We start from the raw sequence: 16,094 nt of genomic DNA, 5'->3' as shown, positions 1-16,094 counted from the left end.
CCTTCAAGTCCTCCAAGTGTGGCTACCCTGTCTTGAGTAGCAGCCCCAAACACCCCCAAATTCGATGGACCACAACAACAAATTGATGGACGGGACCACGGGATTAAACAGAGAATTATCGTTTTCTCGAAGCCCGCCCGCACCACAGCCGCTGGGCCGTTGCTGATTCCCTCCTGGGTTCCAGTTCTCGATCCCAGTTCCAGCCGGCCTACCCAGCTCAAGCTTAGCACAACACAGCACAGCATAACCCGACTCCCGGCGATGACGAATGCGCGATGGTTCACATGAACCTTGGCCTCGGGAAGAAACCTCGAACACGAGCCCCAACGCTATCGATCGACAGGTGAGAAGGCTAAAAGTTCGTCTACGGTCTAGCAGAAGGGCTCGGTACTGAATTAAGGATTTCGAGAACGGTCCCAAAGGTACGCTGAAGGTAGAGTACGTTGGGTCATGCATTTGAGGCGACTCCACTCCCGTCCGACGTAGACGGTACGTACCGTCGTTTTTTTGTTCCTCCAAGGCTCCAACTCCAGCGTCCCGTCCCAGTTGTTGATGGCATTGTGTCTGGTTGATGCCGGCTGCGCTGGTTCGTTCATCATCGTTCCCTGGGACTCGCAGAGCCTTGGCCGGGGTCCGGGGCCTCGGGCTGGTCCCCTTCTCCTCTGCTTCCCTGTTCTGCGAGTCCTGCGACTTGGCCTTGTGTGCGTGTATGTGCGTGTGTGTACGAAGCGGAGAATGCTGTGCTGCGCCGTTCAACATCGATGAGGGAATTGGAGATGCGTAACCGATATCACGAGTGAGTAGTGATTCTTGACTGCCAGATAACGCCGGCCTTCTCGGCCATGTGCTCGCTGTCGTGACTGGGCGAGAAAGAAGACGAAAAGAAGCTGAAAGTATGTGCCTAAGGAATGTGTGACTGTGCCAATCCCGTCAGTCGCACCTTCTCCTCCATCAGTCAGTGCCTGTCTCTGTCTCCCCCAGTCCTAGTCGCAGTCTCTAGAAAGAGCGTAGAGGACGCTAAAGTGCTAGTCGGTAAGGTAGAGTAGCAGGGAGGCGGTACGTAGATTTTAAAGATTGTGCTGTGCTGGATGAGTAGGAGGAGAACTGGGAGAGCGAGCGAGTGGGAGTGAAGCAGGACCAGTTGGATTCAATGGCGGGCACTGACTGGCCTTCTGGCGCTAGCGCCACGCCTCACGCCTGGTCTCGCCTAAACAAGGTACCTGGGCCTACGTACCGCCAGATTCAGATTCGCCCATCCTTCCATTTCATCCACTCTTGCGGGCTTCCTCAATCTTCAATCTTTCCTCTCATCTTGAAATCGACGACGCGATTCTACCAACAACGCTCCCCTCGACGACGCCCCGGAAGACGCCCAGAGAGGACTTCGTCGACACTTTGATCGGTTCCCCGTACAGATTTGCACCCATTACGCCGCCCACTGCGGCACCGCGCGGTATGGTCACCAAGGAATTCCTCGACTCGGACAGAGTCAACTTCCTCATCTGGAGGTGAGTTCACCCTTTTTGCGTCTCACCCACACCGACCACCGCACGCCTGAACACACAATTGCGCGCCTCAATCTCATCTCACGCCCTCGCTGCCGGCCTTCATCTTCATCTCACTGCGACTCGAACCCCGGCGGGATTGCTAACGTGTCGACCTCAGATACATGTTGGAGAGCAGTATGTGATGATCGTCAATACTCCAGCCAGCGACAGCTGGTTGTGACCCACGGCTTTATCCTAACGTTTGCAGACTACCGCGAGACCGCAGTTAAGCTTCAAAAGGAGTGGCATTGCCCGCAACCTCATCGCCAGTTTGATTTCGCAAATCACGTCAAGAGCCATGCGCTAGTGTCCATCATCAACAAAGGTCTCCTCTACCAGGCCCTCGAGAGGGAACACGCAAAGAAATTGGTAAGGCAATCCACATCCGACTTGGCTCGCACTTCGTCCTCCCCCCGGCGCCGTGGGTGACGACGGCATTGGCAGCGGCGGCGTACCCCGAGGCGACAAAAGGGTGGACGGAGGTGTGGGCAACGGGCGAACTCTGGCAAACTGACACTTTTTTGCGCGTGCAGGTGCCTCAAGATGCAACGGCAACAGCCGAAGCATTGCAGGTGGGGTTGTTTGGGCCTTTGATCCCTCAACCGCCTCACAAGATCGAGGAGGATGAGGATGCGGACGGGGAGGTGGACGACACGGAAATGGAGGTCGAAAACACTCGAAAACGCCAACTTGACAGCCGGCCACAGCAGCACTTGGTGAATGGCGGCTCACCCAGCAAGCGGCCCAGGCTCAGCAATGGGTACGAAAGCACGAACGGGGCGGATGCAGCCACGGACCCCATGGATCTAGACAGCCACGGGGACAACCACGCCTACCCGTCGCCCCTGGAAGGCGAACAAGCTCCAACGCCTACCCCGAGAACAGACGGCCCCGAGCAGGGCACGCAGGTCGACAAAGTCCAGGAACTCACGACAGAAACGACATTTCTGCGATTAATGTCCGATGACACCACGACCAACTCGCAGGACGGCGACGCGACGACAATGCCAGCGACCGGTACCGCTTCGCCCTCGCCAGCCAACGGCGAAAATGCACCCATTCTGTTGCGCTGCGAGTGGAACCCCAAAGACCCATCCATCTTGGCGGCTGCTGGAACCGATGCGCTAGCCCGAATTTGGACCATCTCACGTTCAAGCACTATGACGCCTGTGTCAGCTCCCGACGCCGACGGTCACGTGCACGGCGTCCACCGCCCGTACCACAATCTCATCGACGACGAGACGCCCAAGTCGGCCACCGTTGGTCAGTTGGCATGGAACTGGGGGGGAACTGCGATCGCCGTCGCGGCAGAGTATGCTGTTCACATCTGGGCCAAGGATGGCTCTCATGTCGACAAGTTCGACGTCTCGGACCCTCCGGTCATCAAGCTTCGATGGAGCCCAAGCGACGCCGCCCTCTTGGCCATCGCCCCCGATAACAGCAACGGCAATGGAAATGGTGGCGCCCTCGTGACCGTCTACCACTCTCTGACCTCAAACACCATGTCCTACTTCTTGCCAAATCACGACCTGCTCAATTGGCCCCTCGACGCAGCATGGACGAGCGAGACGGAGTTTCTGCTTACCGGCGGCGACGTGATGATGTCGCTGCGCTGCACCGAGACGGCCATTTTGCCGAACAAGAAGTTTGAGAGTCGGGAGGACGACACCTTCACTCAAGTTGCCTATGACTGGCGTTCAAAATTGATTGCCACATCAAGCGACAAGGGTATCCTGGATGTAAGTATCCCGAAACGCCTGTGCTATGAAGATCGGCTCACTCAACCTTTTAGCTCTGGGATGAAAATGGCCAGCGCCGCTCAATAACGGCTCACACCGGTGCCATCACAGCACTGCAATGGCAACCCCTGCAAGGCGACTCGAACCCACACGAAGACGAACGACTCATCGCAACCGGAGGCGACGACTGTGCTATTTTGATTTGGAACGCCAAGTATCCCGACCAGAAGGCGAAGTCCTACTTGACGATGGAGTCACCCATCGTGGCTGTCGCCTTCACCCCTGACGGTGCCTTCATTGCAGGAGCCACGGCGGGACACATCCTTATTTGGAAGGTTGGCGAACATACGATGCCGCGTGCCAGCTGGAGCAGAGCACCGCATCCAGGCTGGCTCAGCCCCAAGGCCAACTCAGAGCCGGAGGAGGAGGACGAGCACTGCTTGTGCTGGGACGCCGACGGACAGAGACTGGCCTACGGAGCCAACAGTCGAGTAAGTGAACTACACGATGAAAACTGTGACATCACTAACAACGAGCAGCTGGCTGTCATTAACTTCAGCCGGTAGATGATTGCCATCTCTGGAGTTATACGCGAGAATCAACCGTTCATATTGTTCTAGGTGGGCCCTAGATATAGAGATTCTCGATTCGCAACACCAGACCCAGTATCGTCGTGAGCGGTAGAACCCTCGCATCATCATCATCATCAACATCACCTAGGACCGGTCAAATACGACAATCCGTGTCGTTCTCTTTCCAGTACCACTTTTCTTACAGTCTTCGGCGTCGTGGCGGTGTTTGTTACCGAGGATACCAGGCGGTCGGGTCCTCGACGGTGGGAACTGGGGAAGCCGGCTGCCTTTTTGCATACGCATACCTTCATCTACAAGTGGTTTCTGGAGAGAAAGAGGCTGGGAGTCAGCATTGGGTTAGACCCGCAGCAGCGGTAGATGATTCGGTCGCTTTCGTGTCGAATTGTTTTTCAAAAGGAGCTTGCGTCCGGCAGCGGGAGATGGGATACATTTTAAGGCACGCAAGGTTAGCGCGTTGTACACTATGCCTGTATATACCAACTGATACGACACAAAAAAAGGAGGTCATGACCAACTTTGGATTTTTTTTGTCGCGTGTGATTTTATGGTATGAACGTCGTCCGTACTTCTGATGCGAAGAGGCCTTAGACTCAGTCTCTGAAAGTCTCAAGCAAGACAGCCGCAGACATATGGTTGCCGGTGCAGCGGGATAGTGAGAGCTCAGTACAACTGTGAGTTCGTCGTAATTCAGATCGGAATGAGATATATCACAAGCATCCATTCGGACATGCTCCAGTTCAAAGGACAACCTACTCATGTCAACCCATCCAGAGACGCTAGAGAGAAGGACGGACAGTCCATTGTTATGAATATGCTTATATTACTACTTATATCTTTATTCAAAAGTAGGTAGTTTTCACGTTCCATCTAAGCCATAACACCATTGATCAACTAATAAAGCTTGCAAACGCGGGGTCGGTAACACAAGGCGCTTAACACCTCTACCTAGGTCGGTGCCCCGCATCGGATCCGACCGCCTCCAAAGCCACCCGTGGCGCGCGCGTCACAAGCGACCGCTGCGGCGGACAATCCCCCGTTCAAACAACGACATCCGTGCTTTGGATAGATAATTCCTTTGTTCACATCTCGTCCCCCGTTCCCGAGACACTATTCATTGTACGGAGCCTCGAGTCTCGCGACGATCGCGCTCCCACCTTCATCGCCCAGGCTCGTCGTAGGCGTCACTGTCGCTGCCTCAAATCCACAGGGCAAGAGAGTGAAAGTGAAAGTGAGAGAGGGGAAGACGCGAGCAAACAAACAACCTCTCACACCGCTCCTGCCTCTCATCTCACCTCCCCTCACACAATCACCTACCCATAAAGCGGAAAGGAAAGACCCGACCCCAGTCCGCCCAACATGTCGAACCAGTACGCCTACTACACCCCGCCACACCTGCGCACCTACGCCTCCCCGCAACAACAACACCCGTCGGCATCCTCCTCCGCCTCCAGAGCGGCGGCAGCAGCAGCGGCCGCGTCGATGCCCATCACGGAACCCAGCTTCACGCCCTCGATGCGCGACCGCCAGGCCCGCGGCAAGGACCCCTACACGCCGCACGACAGCCCGACGACCTCGGACATGGAGTTCGACCCCGTGGACTCGCCCTCGCGCGGGGGCGGCGGCGGCGGCAGGCTGGGACATCTGGTGAGCGGGAGGGGCGACTCATTCGAGGACCGCAGGCAGAAGGCCTTTGCGATTGAGGTTCTGGATGATCCCGAGAAGTTGGCTATGTATGCCTGTAGTCGCGGAGACGTGAGTTCTTTCTTGCTTTCTTTCTCATGCATGGCGTAGAAGGAAGTCCTTGTCTCGGACTCGACTGAGGGGATGAGATTTCGTGTATGAGAAGGGAAAGAGAGGGAAGTGCTGACCAGAGCAACAGAGCATCCCCGGCACCAGGCTCTACTTCACGCGCATCCTGTGCGGGGTGAAGGCGGACGCGGCGCAGCATGCGCAGGACTACCGCAAGGCGAAGGGCGCGAGGCAGGACAACCGCAGAAGAAGCGCGGGTGGCGATAGGATTGGTCGGCACTGATAGAATGATGGCGGCATTGAATGAGAGGCGCGCGGGGGAGGTGAGGCCCCTTGAGATGACACGAGGAGGAGTTCGATTGGGTCTCTATCGACAACAAGAATACGGACGTCGTCGGTTCCGTCCGCATGGCTTGGCACGCGGGATGAAGTACGGATGGGTCGGATTTTGGGTTCACGGAGTAGGGTTTCTGCAGGCATGGGGAGTCTCGGGAGGCAAATTGTCCTCGCCTGTCAGGCCAACCTCATTCTCGATCCGACAAGGGGGCAATCTGGCATGACTTATGACTAACTTGGATACCGGCGTTTCATGGCACTCTTTTCACATTGGAATTCAAAGTTTCGTCAGCGCGACAAAAATGGATGAAAGTCTAGTGATGAATTGTGACGATGTCGTCGGTCGCCGCTGGTGGTCCGCACTGGATCAGCCAGCTGACCTAAAGCTATGTTCTCTCTGTCCCTATCTAGGTATCCATCCGCGAGGTATCCAAGACCGTAGTCATCGTGAATTACACAATTACACTGCCATAAAGGCCTGTGACGTGTTGTGCATGGCGCCCTTCATGCCCAAAAACAAAACTGGGACTTTTTTGGACGAATCCAGAAGATAAAAAATGAAATGTGAGTAGTAAAAACTCCACCAACTCCGAGTAATGCAAATGTTTGGGTAGCTGTAGTCCTCCTTTTCTTCAAGGGCCTCTCTTCATGCCCTTGCTACTGCCATCTTCTATTCTTCTCTTATGTCGCGGGATTACGCGTACCTGGCGCTCTGCGTCCTATTCATCTGCCAGTCGTTTTGTTGAGGTGGGTATTGGTATTGCGGAGGAGCTCCGGGCCGAGTGGCCACGGGCGGCGGCGGAGGGACGTTGGCGTTGTTGTTCCAAGCGCCTCCGTAGCTGTTCCAACCTCCCATGGGCGGCTGTACGGTCTTGAGCCTGCGGGCCCTGGTGCGGTTCCTGCTACGGCGGCAAGCGCCGCAGATGCAGCTGCAGAGGACGATGAGGATGAGGAGACCGACGACGCAGACGATGGGGATGAAGATGGGCTTGTTGTTCTTGATCCAGTCGAGGATCTCGTCGCCGGCGTTGGAGCCCACGCACTGGCCATTGGAACAGGTGCCTCCTCCCTGGCAGTTGGTGCCGTCGAGGAAGTTCTGGTTCATGGTCACGCAGCCGGGGCCGACGCTCGGGACGTTGCATGCGATCAAGCAGTCCTGGGTGCCGCAGGCGGTGACCGAGCTGGCGTTGGTCCGAGCTCCCCATGCCGTCTTGCATTGTTGATCACGGGAGGTGCATTGGCCCGAGGCGCAAGTCAAGCCCTGGCCTGAGTTGCCGCAAGAGTCTCCATCGTCCTTGTGCTTGTCGGCAGGACAAGAGGATGAAGTGCCGCTGCAGGTCTCCTCGGGGTCGCAAGACCCGGTACTTTGCCGGCAGACTGTCCCGTTGGAGGCGAACTGGCACTGGCCGTTGCAGCAGTCTTCGTTGGAGGGATCGCAGACCGAGCCGCTGGTGAACTTGCAGGTGGTGGGGTTGCAGCAGCTGTTGCTGCCACAGCCTGACTCGCCACCACAGTCGCAGTCCTCGCCGGACTCGACAATGCCGTTGCCGCACTGACTCTCGAGGATGGTTTTCACATCGCGGTTATTCGTCAGACACGTCGACTTGACCTGGTTGCGGAGGAGACCGGAGCAGATGTTGCCGATGCTGCAAGGTGAGAAGGCCTTGATACCAGTGGCGGTCGAGGGGTTCATGATGAACTGCCCGGCGGCGTTGCAAGTGCTGGAGCTCAACGGACAGCATTTGTTCAGGTTGGCGTCGCCGTTGCTGCAGGCGTCGGCCGTACAGTCGTGGACGGCACCGAACGTGTGGCCAACTTCGTGGGCGATGACCTGCCACTCACTCGGCGTCTGGATCACAACGTTGGCGGACGCAACCGTCTCATTGCTGCTGTCACCCGAACCCTGAGATCCGCTCATACAAGCCTGTCCCAACCAAGCCAAGCCAACGGCGGAATCGGTTCCGCAGGTACTCAGGAGAGTCCAGAAAGCGTTCGTGTCCTTGGAGTTGCCGCGCCATGCCGAGAACAAGCTCAAACGGTCTGTGATAGTGATGCTCGGGCTACACGCTACGTTCCAGGGCGCGGAAGAGCTGGCCTGCCCGGGGCAGTTCGCATCGCTGATAGTCAGGTTCTGGATACCGAGTGAGATGTTGAAGGAGCTCTCGTAGACCTCGGAGGCGGCATTGATGACCTGGATGATATTAGACCTGACGGCCTGAGTGGAGTTGAAAGCGGCAGTGTAGGTGCAGTCGGTGGCGACACCAAGCAATGCGATCTTGCGCGTCGTCGGACAGCCGTTCGTCTGGCCAATGGAAGAAACGAGATTGACGCCGGCGCCGTTGTTACCGGTGCTGCCGCCGTCGGTCTGTCTTCCAAAGAGGTTGGCGCCGAAAAGAGAGTTGGTCGATACAGCCTGCAGAGGGTCGGCCTCCCGTGCGTCAAAAACCTTGTAGTTGGAGTTGAAGTCCAAGCTGTCCGAGTTGCATGACGTCCGGCCGTACACATCGCGCTTCAAATCCTCCCGGTCAAGCCAGTAATCCAGAATGTCCGAGTCCCGCCACACCACCATGTAGTCGTCGGGATTCCGCCTGTCCGGAGCATCGGGGTCTTCGCGGTGCTTTCGTTGGCGGTAGTTGGAGCCGGTAAGAATGTGGTGGGGATCGCCGTCAATGCGGAACGCGCCTTCGAAGATGGGTTCGGCGCCGTCTCGGTGAATCGTGATTCTCGCCCAGCCGACGTTTGTCCACTCAGAATGACCCTCGTGCCGAATAAAAGTCTTGCCCCTGAAGACGCGGTGCTCTGACCGGTCTACCGTCTCCGTCTTGTGAATCGTCCCATCCGGCGCCAAATAGTTGACTTCGAAATTATCCCCCAAAATGTCGTGGTTCGGCTCTAACGATAAACGGACCTGCTGCTGCTTGTCGTGTAGTGTGAAAGTGAGGTCGAAATGGGAGAGGGCGTGGCAATGTTGTGAAGGCGAGTGGATGGCGGCATCTTGGAGGATGGTGACATACTTCAGCGGATTCCGCTGTGTTGAATGCGCTGCGAAGTAAGGTTAGCTAGCGGTCCTTGATCGTATTTTGAGTACTCTGGATAAATAGCCAGGTACTCTGGTGAATAGTTACCCCAAGTTTCTTGCGCGATAGCTGCGAGACCGAGAAAGGTCGCAGCAATGGTCTTGAAGGCGACCATTATGGAGGTTGAGGTCCCCGCAAACGGGGAGAGGCTCGTGGAGGAGGCCTCTATCGACGATGGAGCTGCGTAAGCGTCGTCGAAATAGGGGTTCCGTAATCGCACTAGGAGCTTATCGCCAGCGGCGGGTATTCGTAGGGAAACAACAAGTTCGTCGAAACCGAAGAAACGGATTAAAGTGAAAAAAGAATAGCAAAGAGCGAATGTGGTAGTTTAGAGGAAAGAATGAAAGAAGGCCGGGAAGTTCGCTAGTGCCGACGACGACGACGACGACTGAGTGACGGGCAGCAAGAGGAACTCAGCACAGCCAACAACAAGAAGGAATGGGATTCTCGGGGGGGCTATCGCCTCAGTCAGTGGCCAGCGACCAGTGAGTGGATGTCCAGGATTGCGCAACACGATCTTGGTACGGGGGGCGGTGGACCAACTGTATTGGAGCGCCGAGTTGCTGTGGATTCCAGAGGCGGCTGGGCGAGCTTGGTCACTCTTGGCTTAGTGTGACTCGGCCGCACGGCAGTGGTAAGCCCAAGACCGAAGTATCCTTTTTCGATCAGAGACACGGGGACCGCACTAGCGTAATAAGCAGCCTGGCAGTGTTCCCACCTGGCCAAAATGTTCCCCTGTATATCCGTGGACCGTATCCGTAACAAGCGTATTTCTGGCGAGAAAAGAGGACGGGAAAACGAGGGCGACAGGCCAACGTGAGGGTGAGGTAAGGCAAGTTCGACTGGGCTGCGACTCAAAGGGGCTTGGTCTACCGTCTTGGTCTTGTGTCCCTGTTTCACTGCTCGGTGTTAGCTGGTGACAACTTCTACGCAGTACTGCGGTGCAATCCCGTCTTCTTTTCTCCCCATGTTTAATTTTCCACCCGGTCGATCCCCCAACACCACGCACAAAACACACGCACAACAACCCGCGCGCCGCGGCGTCTGCTCGTGATGCTCTGACAGCCCAAAGAAGAAGCAAAAAAGCAAGTGCCGAAGAATCCGCCGTCCGTCACCGTCAACGCCGCCCGCCTTTACGGTCCGACCGCCAACACTAAGGTAGGTACATCGCCATCATGGCTGAAGACTTCACCACCTTGACGTCCGCGGCACGCAGCACACAGCGATGACGGTTCATCTCAAGACGGCCAAATTCTGCACAGCAATATGCAGGATGCAAGAAATAAACTCGTTCGAACTTACCTCGCGAATATTCGACGAGGGAATCCCAGCAATTGGCCAAGATCCCGCGCAAAGAATCTGACACCGTCCCCGTCTGAGCTGAAGCACGCAGAAGAGGCCGTTACAATCAACCCCGAGCCAAGATTGGTGCTCCCAAGGCCCCCAGCAGGCAAACGGGAATGTGGGAGGGATGGATGGATGGGATGACAGCACTCCGAAAAAAGCAAGGGAGCTACGCTGCGTTGTGCAGGAAACTGCATGTCAGCTCCTAACAGATTCCGACCGTATATTCTTAGTCGTCGTGATATAGATGGATACGTACCTGCTCAACCCTTGGCCAACTTGCGACCTCTGCTCTGTCAGGACAACGCCTCTCCGAGCAAAGCGTTTCAGAGCCAATGGCACGTTGTTTGGGTCGCTACTGGCGCTTCGCGCTCCTGGAAGCTTGTTGGATCGCTCGTGACAAATGGACCAGGGAGTAACGTGTTGAGGGATTTGGAAATGCCGGACGGTTGGTGAGAAAGATGAGATCTTTTGGACCAACTCAAAGTCGAATCATTGCATTTCGACTGTCGGATGCACCTCGATGGTTAAGTACCAAAAACACCAAGCCGGGCCTGAGCAGCCATGTCCGCTTCTGTGGAGCTTGGATTACACTACACCGATGCCACGCCGACTAGCACTCGCCTTCTGGATGGACTCTCATCGCGTATTTCCATCAAGCTAGACCCCGCCGTGTCGTGCGGAACGGCCTTGTGTGTCTGGAGGTAAGCTTAAGAGAAGAGCTTACGTCTCCCTCTGCAACCCAGGTTGACCTTGGAGAGGCTGAGCGAGCTTGGCCAAAGTCTCTGACGAGCACACAGGGAGCGGCAGCGGCAGCTAGCAGCTAGGCCCTATTCGGCTCGCATGTCACTCATTCTTCTTCTCAGTCTCAACGTCTTGGCTCACGGGAATTCGCTATCGCATCTCCTTCATGTCTCTGATCATCATCAACCGCAACGTCATTGGTCCATGTTCACCGCGCCTCTTTCTGAAACATTTCGAGATACCGGTACTCGACAAATTTTCGACATTTGGAAAACCCTAGATCGATGAGCCCCGGTCCCAAAAACTGAGTTAACAACAGACTTCCGTGCTCGTGGGGCAGGGATCACAAACAAACTCAAAGCACCGGCCTCGACCGAGCCAATCATTCCCTTTAGGTGCAAACCAGTTCGACTCGATACATCGGACGGTCTGGATTTCTGGAGTCAGCAAGAAAAAAGAATTCTTCTCCCCCGCTTTCACAGCCTTCTTTTCGGGTTTAAGACGACTTCCACGTCCGACGCCGGCATGTTTGCCATGCCAATGTGGGCTATCACGGCGGGCAAGCAAGATATCCTGCTTTTGCATTGCGCGTACGACCCCATCCTTCGGTGGCTTTGTTCACGCACGAGATGTACGGCATGCTTAATAATGCTAGACAGGTACTGTCGATTGGATGACATTGCAGCTTTGTATCGAGAGGCCTCCGCGAGGGTGTTGGTCCCAACCGTTACCGAACCCCCCGCAGCGGCTATCGAATTGCTTCCGGCGGAAAGGTAGTGCCGCATCCTTCCTGCCAAGTCATCTTGGCTCAAATTCGGCGAGAGATGACCGCTACAACTCCACCGATCTCTGGATATCAGCCGAAACGACTTGCTTGCTGGGTTGAGCGAGCACATTCAGGAACGTGGATTCGCCATCCGAACGCTCCCGCACAGCCTTGGCCAAGACTGTCAGCTTCGATCTCGAGCACCGATTGCTTGGGACCGGCACTGCGTCGACGACTGCCGGATCCCAGTGGATTCTCATACGGAAACAGTTTTCAGTATGACAAGCCGTGATCTCTTACAGCCTTACGAAAAAAAGAACCTTGGCTTCGATGTTCGGGCAGGAACATCTCTCCGGAGCTATCCATCTGAGTGTCGACATCATCAAACCCCCGATCTTCTTGGCTTGGACGAGAGTAACGGACGTTGGACATGGCTGGACGCGGTTCTGCGAAGAAAGGCAGCTCCCGCAAGCGTCGCCACGCCCGAAATTCGCCCGCTTTCAAAGCCCTTCTTTCTCCATGATCTCCCACCCGCCATATGTCTCGGACATAACAAGAGACTGCTGATGACATGCCAAGTCTGCCGTGTCGAAGCTAGCCCCAAAGGACGTCCACACCTGGCGCGAGATGACGACGACGCCGTTTGCTTTCTGAGAAATGCGGCAGCCCACCCTTTCCCGTGTGGTGGTCGTGCAGCTTCGCGGAGGCTGTGCTGCGATAGACCAACGGGGAGCAATCAGGAGGGGGTTGCTGACTCTTGCTTACAAGTTTACCAACTCAACTTGGTGGGAATGAATGTTAGGGCTGTACACCTGCATGATAATTTGCTGGGTGCGCTTCGCTGGCAATGGCCAAAAAGCCGGCCTGACCATGAATGGTGCAGAGTTTTGCAGAAGTCTGTTGATGCTCGAGCTCATTTCTTCTGTGGCCTTTCCTTTAAAGATGACGGGTCCTACACTCCTCCCATCATGCAAAAGGCTCGCGGCAGCATTATCAGCAATGCTAATTCTTATCGGCGTCCTTGAGTCGCCAACCCCTCGAGCCAGACTTAGCGGCAACGGTCTGCTGAGATGTCTAGTGGCTAGATGGGAGCCACTCTACTACTGGCAGGTCATCGAGATTCTGGGGAAGCGTGCGCGCAATGATGAAGCTCGACGGCCTACCAACAGTATGCCTACCACCTGAGTAAGAGGCTCTTCTTATAAAATCGTCGACCAGCGTATACTGGTCGAGTTGCTGCAATGCCGCGGTGAGACTTCCTAGCTGCCCAATATGCAGGCCATACACAATTGGGCCCTGGATTTTTGCATTTATCGACCTGTCACAACAAGAGCTCGATGGCATCTTCTACCTTATGAATGCTCCCAGGCCTGAATTTTCGGTCAGCTGCCATCCTATCGTTTCGAGCGCCCGTCGCCTTGGTTTGCCTCGTAGAAAGCCTTCGGGCATGAAGACCGCTTTCTGCTGCTCTGGCCTGTCCTGTCCGGCCTAGCATAATAGCAATGAATGTTCTCCGCTCAACGATTCATCTACATATAGGTGTGGTTGTTCAGTCAAGTCTTCTGCCAGCTATCCTTCTTGCGTGATTGTTGAATGTTATGGAGTCAGATTACCAACTCGTTGCCATATCCGGTTCAACGAGAAATTTCAGAACTCTGGGTGCCAATTTTGCTTTGGATCCCAACCGACTGTACCAAGAATTCCCCTTGCCCGCCGATTCAAAGTGTATACGCGTCCTTAAGATCCCTCACGAGGAGAAACTCGACGCGCCCTTGGTTGGGACCCTGAGTATCGTCAGCCTGCACGACTGCCCTCGTTTTGCCGCTCTTTCCTACGTTTGGGGCAAGTACTCCTCGATCAAGGATACGATTGAGTGCAATGGGATCAACATCCCCATCACAAGAAATTGTCGAGATGCTATCGTTGTTCTTCGAAATAAGTGTGCGGGAGAATTAACCGTCTGGATTGACGCAATCTGCATCAATCAGGCGGACGACGGAGAAAAAGCGTCACAACTCAGACTTATGAGCGAGATCTATACATGGGCTTCTGAGGTATTTCTTTGGCTGGGTCAAGGTAGCGTGAATACACGGATGGCCATATGGTGTCTGCAAAAGGCCTCGAGCCTTCATGTTGGCCTACCTAGCCTTCCATGGCGTCCCGGAAGCAGCTCCTTCGTTCCTCGGGGATCTCTTCTCGCCTTTTTGTTTGATTACGGCCCCATGGTATGGGGAGTTATCTCAACTTGTAAGTTACTCTGGCTTAGCCCTCTCCTCCTTAAAAGCCCGCGTTACGTAGCTGATTCCATCGCAAGCTTTGTGCCGTCTGAATCCTTTCGGGCTAAAACACTTGTTCGACGTCGAAAACCTGGAAGCCCTGCTAGGGACTGAATGGATGAACAGAGCCTGGACGTTCCAGGAGGCCGTTCTGGCGTCGAACCCAGTCATTGTCTGTGGTTACGAAACCATCAGATGGTGCGACTTCATTCAAGGACTGAACCATCTTTACTTGTACGGCCCGCAACTGCCGCCCTTGGGCGTAGTTCGAGGCCTCAAATACCTGGGCAATGTCTTATGTGGCGGAGCAACGACCCGATCCTCACCCGTCTCGGACGCAGTCAAACAGATACCCTCATTCGACAAGTGGCGGGCGTTGGCAGACATCTGGGTTCATTCCCGACGTCCGACACATCGGAACGGCGTGGGGTTCAGGTGGTCGGCTGGGCAATACCGTCCATACTCGGCAGAACAACGACGTTCTGTCAGACAGTATCGTCTAGAAACTAGACTGATTAGACTCTTCATACCCTTGGTCGTCGTCATTGGATTAGCATCCATCGTTTTCATCCTCGGCATCGATCCCTTCACTGTGGCATACACACTCGCCCACGGCAAGGTGACGCACGATCGCACCCACGTAGCGGGGTTCCTGGAGAACAGGCAGTTGCGTCTCGGGTTCTTGACGGTGCTGGCCGGCACGGCCCTCACCGGGCTCTCCGTCGGGGTCATTGCAATGGATAGTTGGGGGTCTGACGAACACGTCGCCGACGGGCCACTCATAGGCGTGCTGCGTTCGTTGCGGGAGCGTCAGGCCAGCGTCCCAAAGGACAAGGCCTTCGCGCTGAGCAGTGTCCTGTACAGCCTGGACATATCGCACGCAGATGCGAACCACGATCTATCGCTGGGCGAGGTGTATCACCGGCTCTTCCTCGACCTGTTGCATTTCCAGCCTGCGGTGATAAACTTGCTCGTCGACGTGAACCCGGCATCAGGTTGGGAAAGGGAGGTACCGTCTTGGGTTCCAGACTGGAGCACCATCAGGCAGAGGCCTTGGCTAAAGCCAGAACATGTCTACGACCACATTGATAAGTACCAGGACAACCTACCTGCTCCGCATATGAAGATCAGTGAAGGGAAACTTGGACTATGGGGGACTCTGGAGGGCACCGTAGCTGCCTGTACCACGACAATGTTTGACCGACAGAGTTTCGCCTGGGATGATCTTCAATTCCCGTCCCAGATGCTCTCGATGCTGTTGCGGTTCTTCATCCAGGCACAGGATATCTTGACCGATGCGAGCCCTCCCGTATGCTTGTCCGCGGAGATCGCTCGAGTCGTCAGGGGGTGCGTGCCTAACCTCGATGGACAACACACAACGGCGCTCACAGAATGCCTCGAGGCCTGCAGTCAAAGCATGGAGGTGAGCCAACGGATAGAAACACACTACGGGGCAAATGATACATCACTCTTCGCGTTGGTCGAAGACCTCGAAACAAGCCACCGAGACAATTTAGATTTGGCACTGATGTGCTGCAGTCAGCTCATGAGAAGCGAGAGCTGCCTCTTCCTCACAACACAGGGCAGTGTCGGTGTCGGCCCGATTGATACGGAAAAGGGAGACACAATCGCTCTCCTCCGCGGCGTCGCCGTCCCCATGCTCCTGCGGCCAGCCGAGGAGGAACAGGGGAACCAGCACACGTTTTCCGTCATCGGTCCCGCGTACATCGAGAAGCATATGGATTTGTCCGAGTTCAACGCCGGCGTTCACGGGATCGACTGGGTTGCTGTATACCTCGTTTGATATCGATCCATCGATCTGTTTTTACACTCGAATTCTGTCCATCTGGTGGCGTCCAGTAGATATGATGCGAGCATGGTATATGTTAGCTTCAGATGAACATAGATAGTATTAGTACATTC

General features: G+C 55.4%; 4 protein-coding genes across 4 annotated transcripts; 3 read left to right on the top strand and 1 right to left on the bottom strand.

Moving 5' to 3' along the window:
• Positions 1-1,275: 1,275 nt before the first annotated feature.
• Positions 1,276-3,852, top strand: CkaCkLH20_04798 (WD g-beta repeat containing protein; the record flags this gene model as incomplete). Its single annotated transcript, XM_038887517.1, has 6 exons — positions 1,276-1,508; positions 1,666-1,682; positions 1,756-1,916; positions 2,081-3,286; positions 3,340-3,777; positions 3,826-3,852. 6 exons carry the CDS (start codon positions 1,276-1,278, stop codon positions 3,850-3,852), a joined length of 2,082 nt encoding a protein of 693 aa, XP_038747124.1.
• Positions 3,853-5,235: 1,383 nt separating this feature from the next.
• CkaCkLH20_04797 (uncharacterized protein) lies at positions 5,236-5,911 on the top strand (the record flags this gene model as incomplete). The annotated part of the gene is made up of 2 exons (XM_038887516.1): positions 5,236-5,631; positions 5,759-5,911. 2 exons carry the CDS (start codon positions 5,236-5,238, stop codon positions 5,909-5,911), a joined length of 549 nt encoding a protein of 182 aa, XP_038747123.1.
• Positions 5,912-6,658: 747 nt separating this feature from the next.
• Positions 6,659-9,156, bottom strand: CkaCkLH20_04796 (uncharacterized protein; the record flags this gene model as incomplete). The annotated part of the gene is made up of 2 exons (XM_038887515.1): positions 6,659-9,006; positions 9,090-9,156. 2 exons carry the CDS (start codon positions 9,154-9,156, stop codon positions 6,659-6,661), a joined length of 2,415 nt encoding a protein of 804 aa, XP_038747122.1.
• Positions 9,157-14,703: 5,547 nt separating this feature from the next.
• Positions 14,704-15,975, top strand: CkaCkLH20_04795 (uncharacterized protein; the record flags this gene model as incomplete). Its single annotated transcript, XM_038887514.1, has 1 exon — positions 14,704-15,975. The coding sequence occupies one exon, from the start codon at positions 14,704-14,706 to the stop codon at positions 15,973-15,975; it is 1,272 nt and encodes a 423-aa protein (XP_038747121.1).
• Between the last annotated feature and the right edge of the window lie 119 nt (positions 15,976-16,094).

This window comes from Colletotrichum karsti, assembly GCF_011947395.1.
Source record: "Colletotrichum karsti strain CkLH20 chromosome Unknown Scaffold13, whole genome shotgun sequence".
NCBI lineage: Eukaryota > Fungi > Ascomycota > Sordariomycetes > Glomerellales > Glomerellaceae > Colletotrichum > Colletotrichum karsti.
Note: the sequence above shows the minus strand (reverse complement) of the source record. Positions and strands in the feature narration are given on the sequence as shown.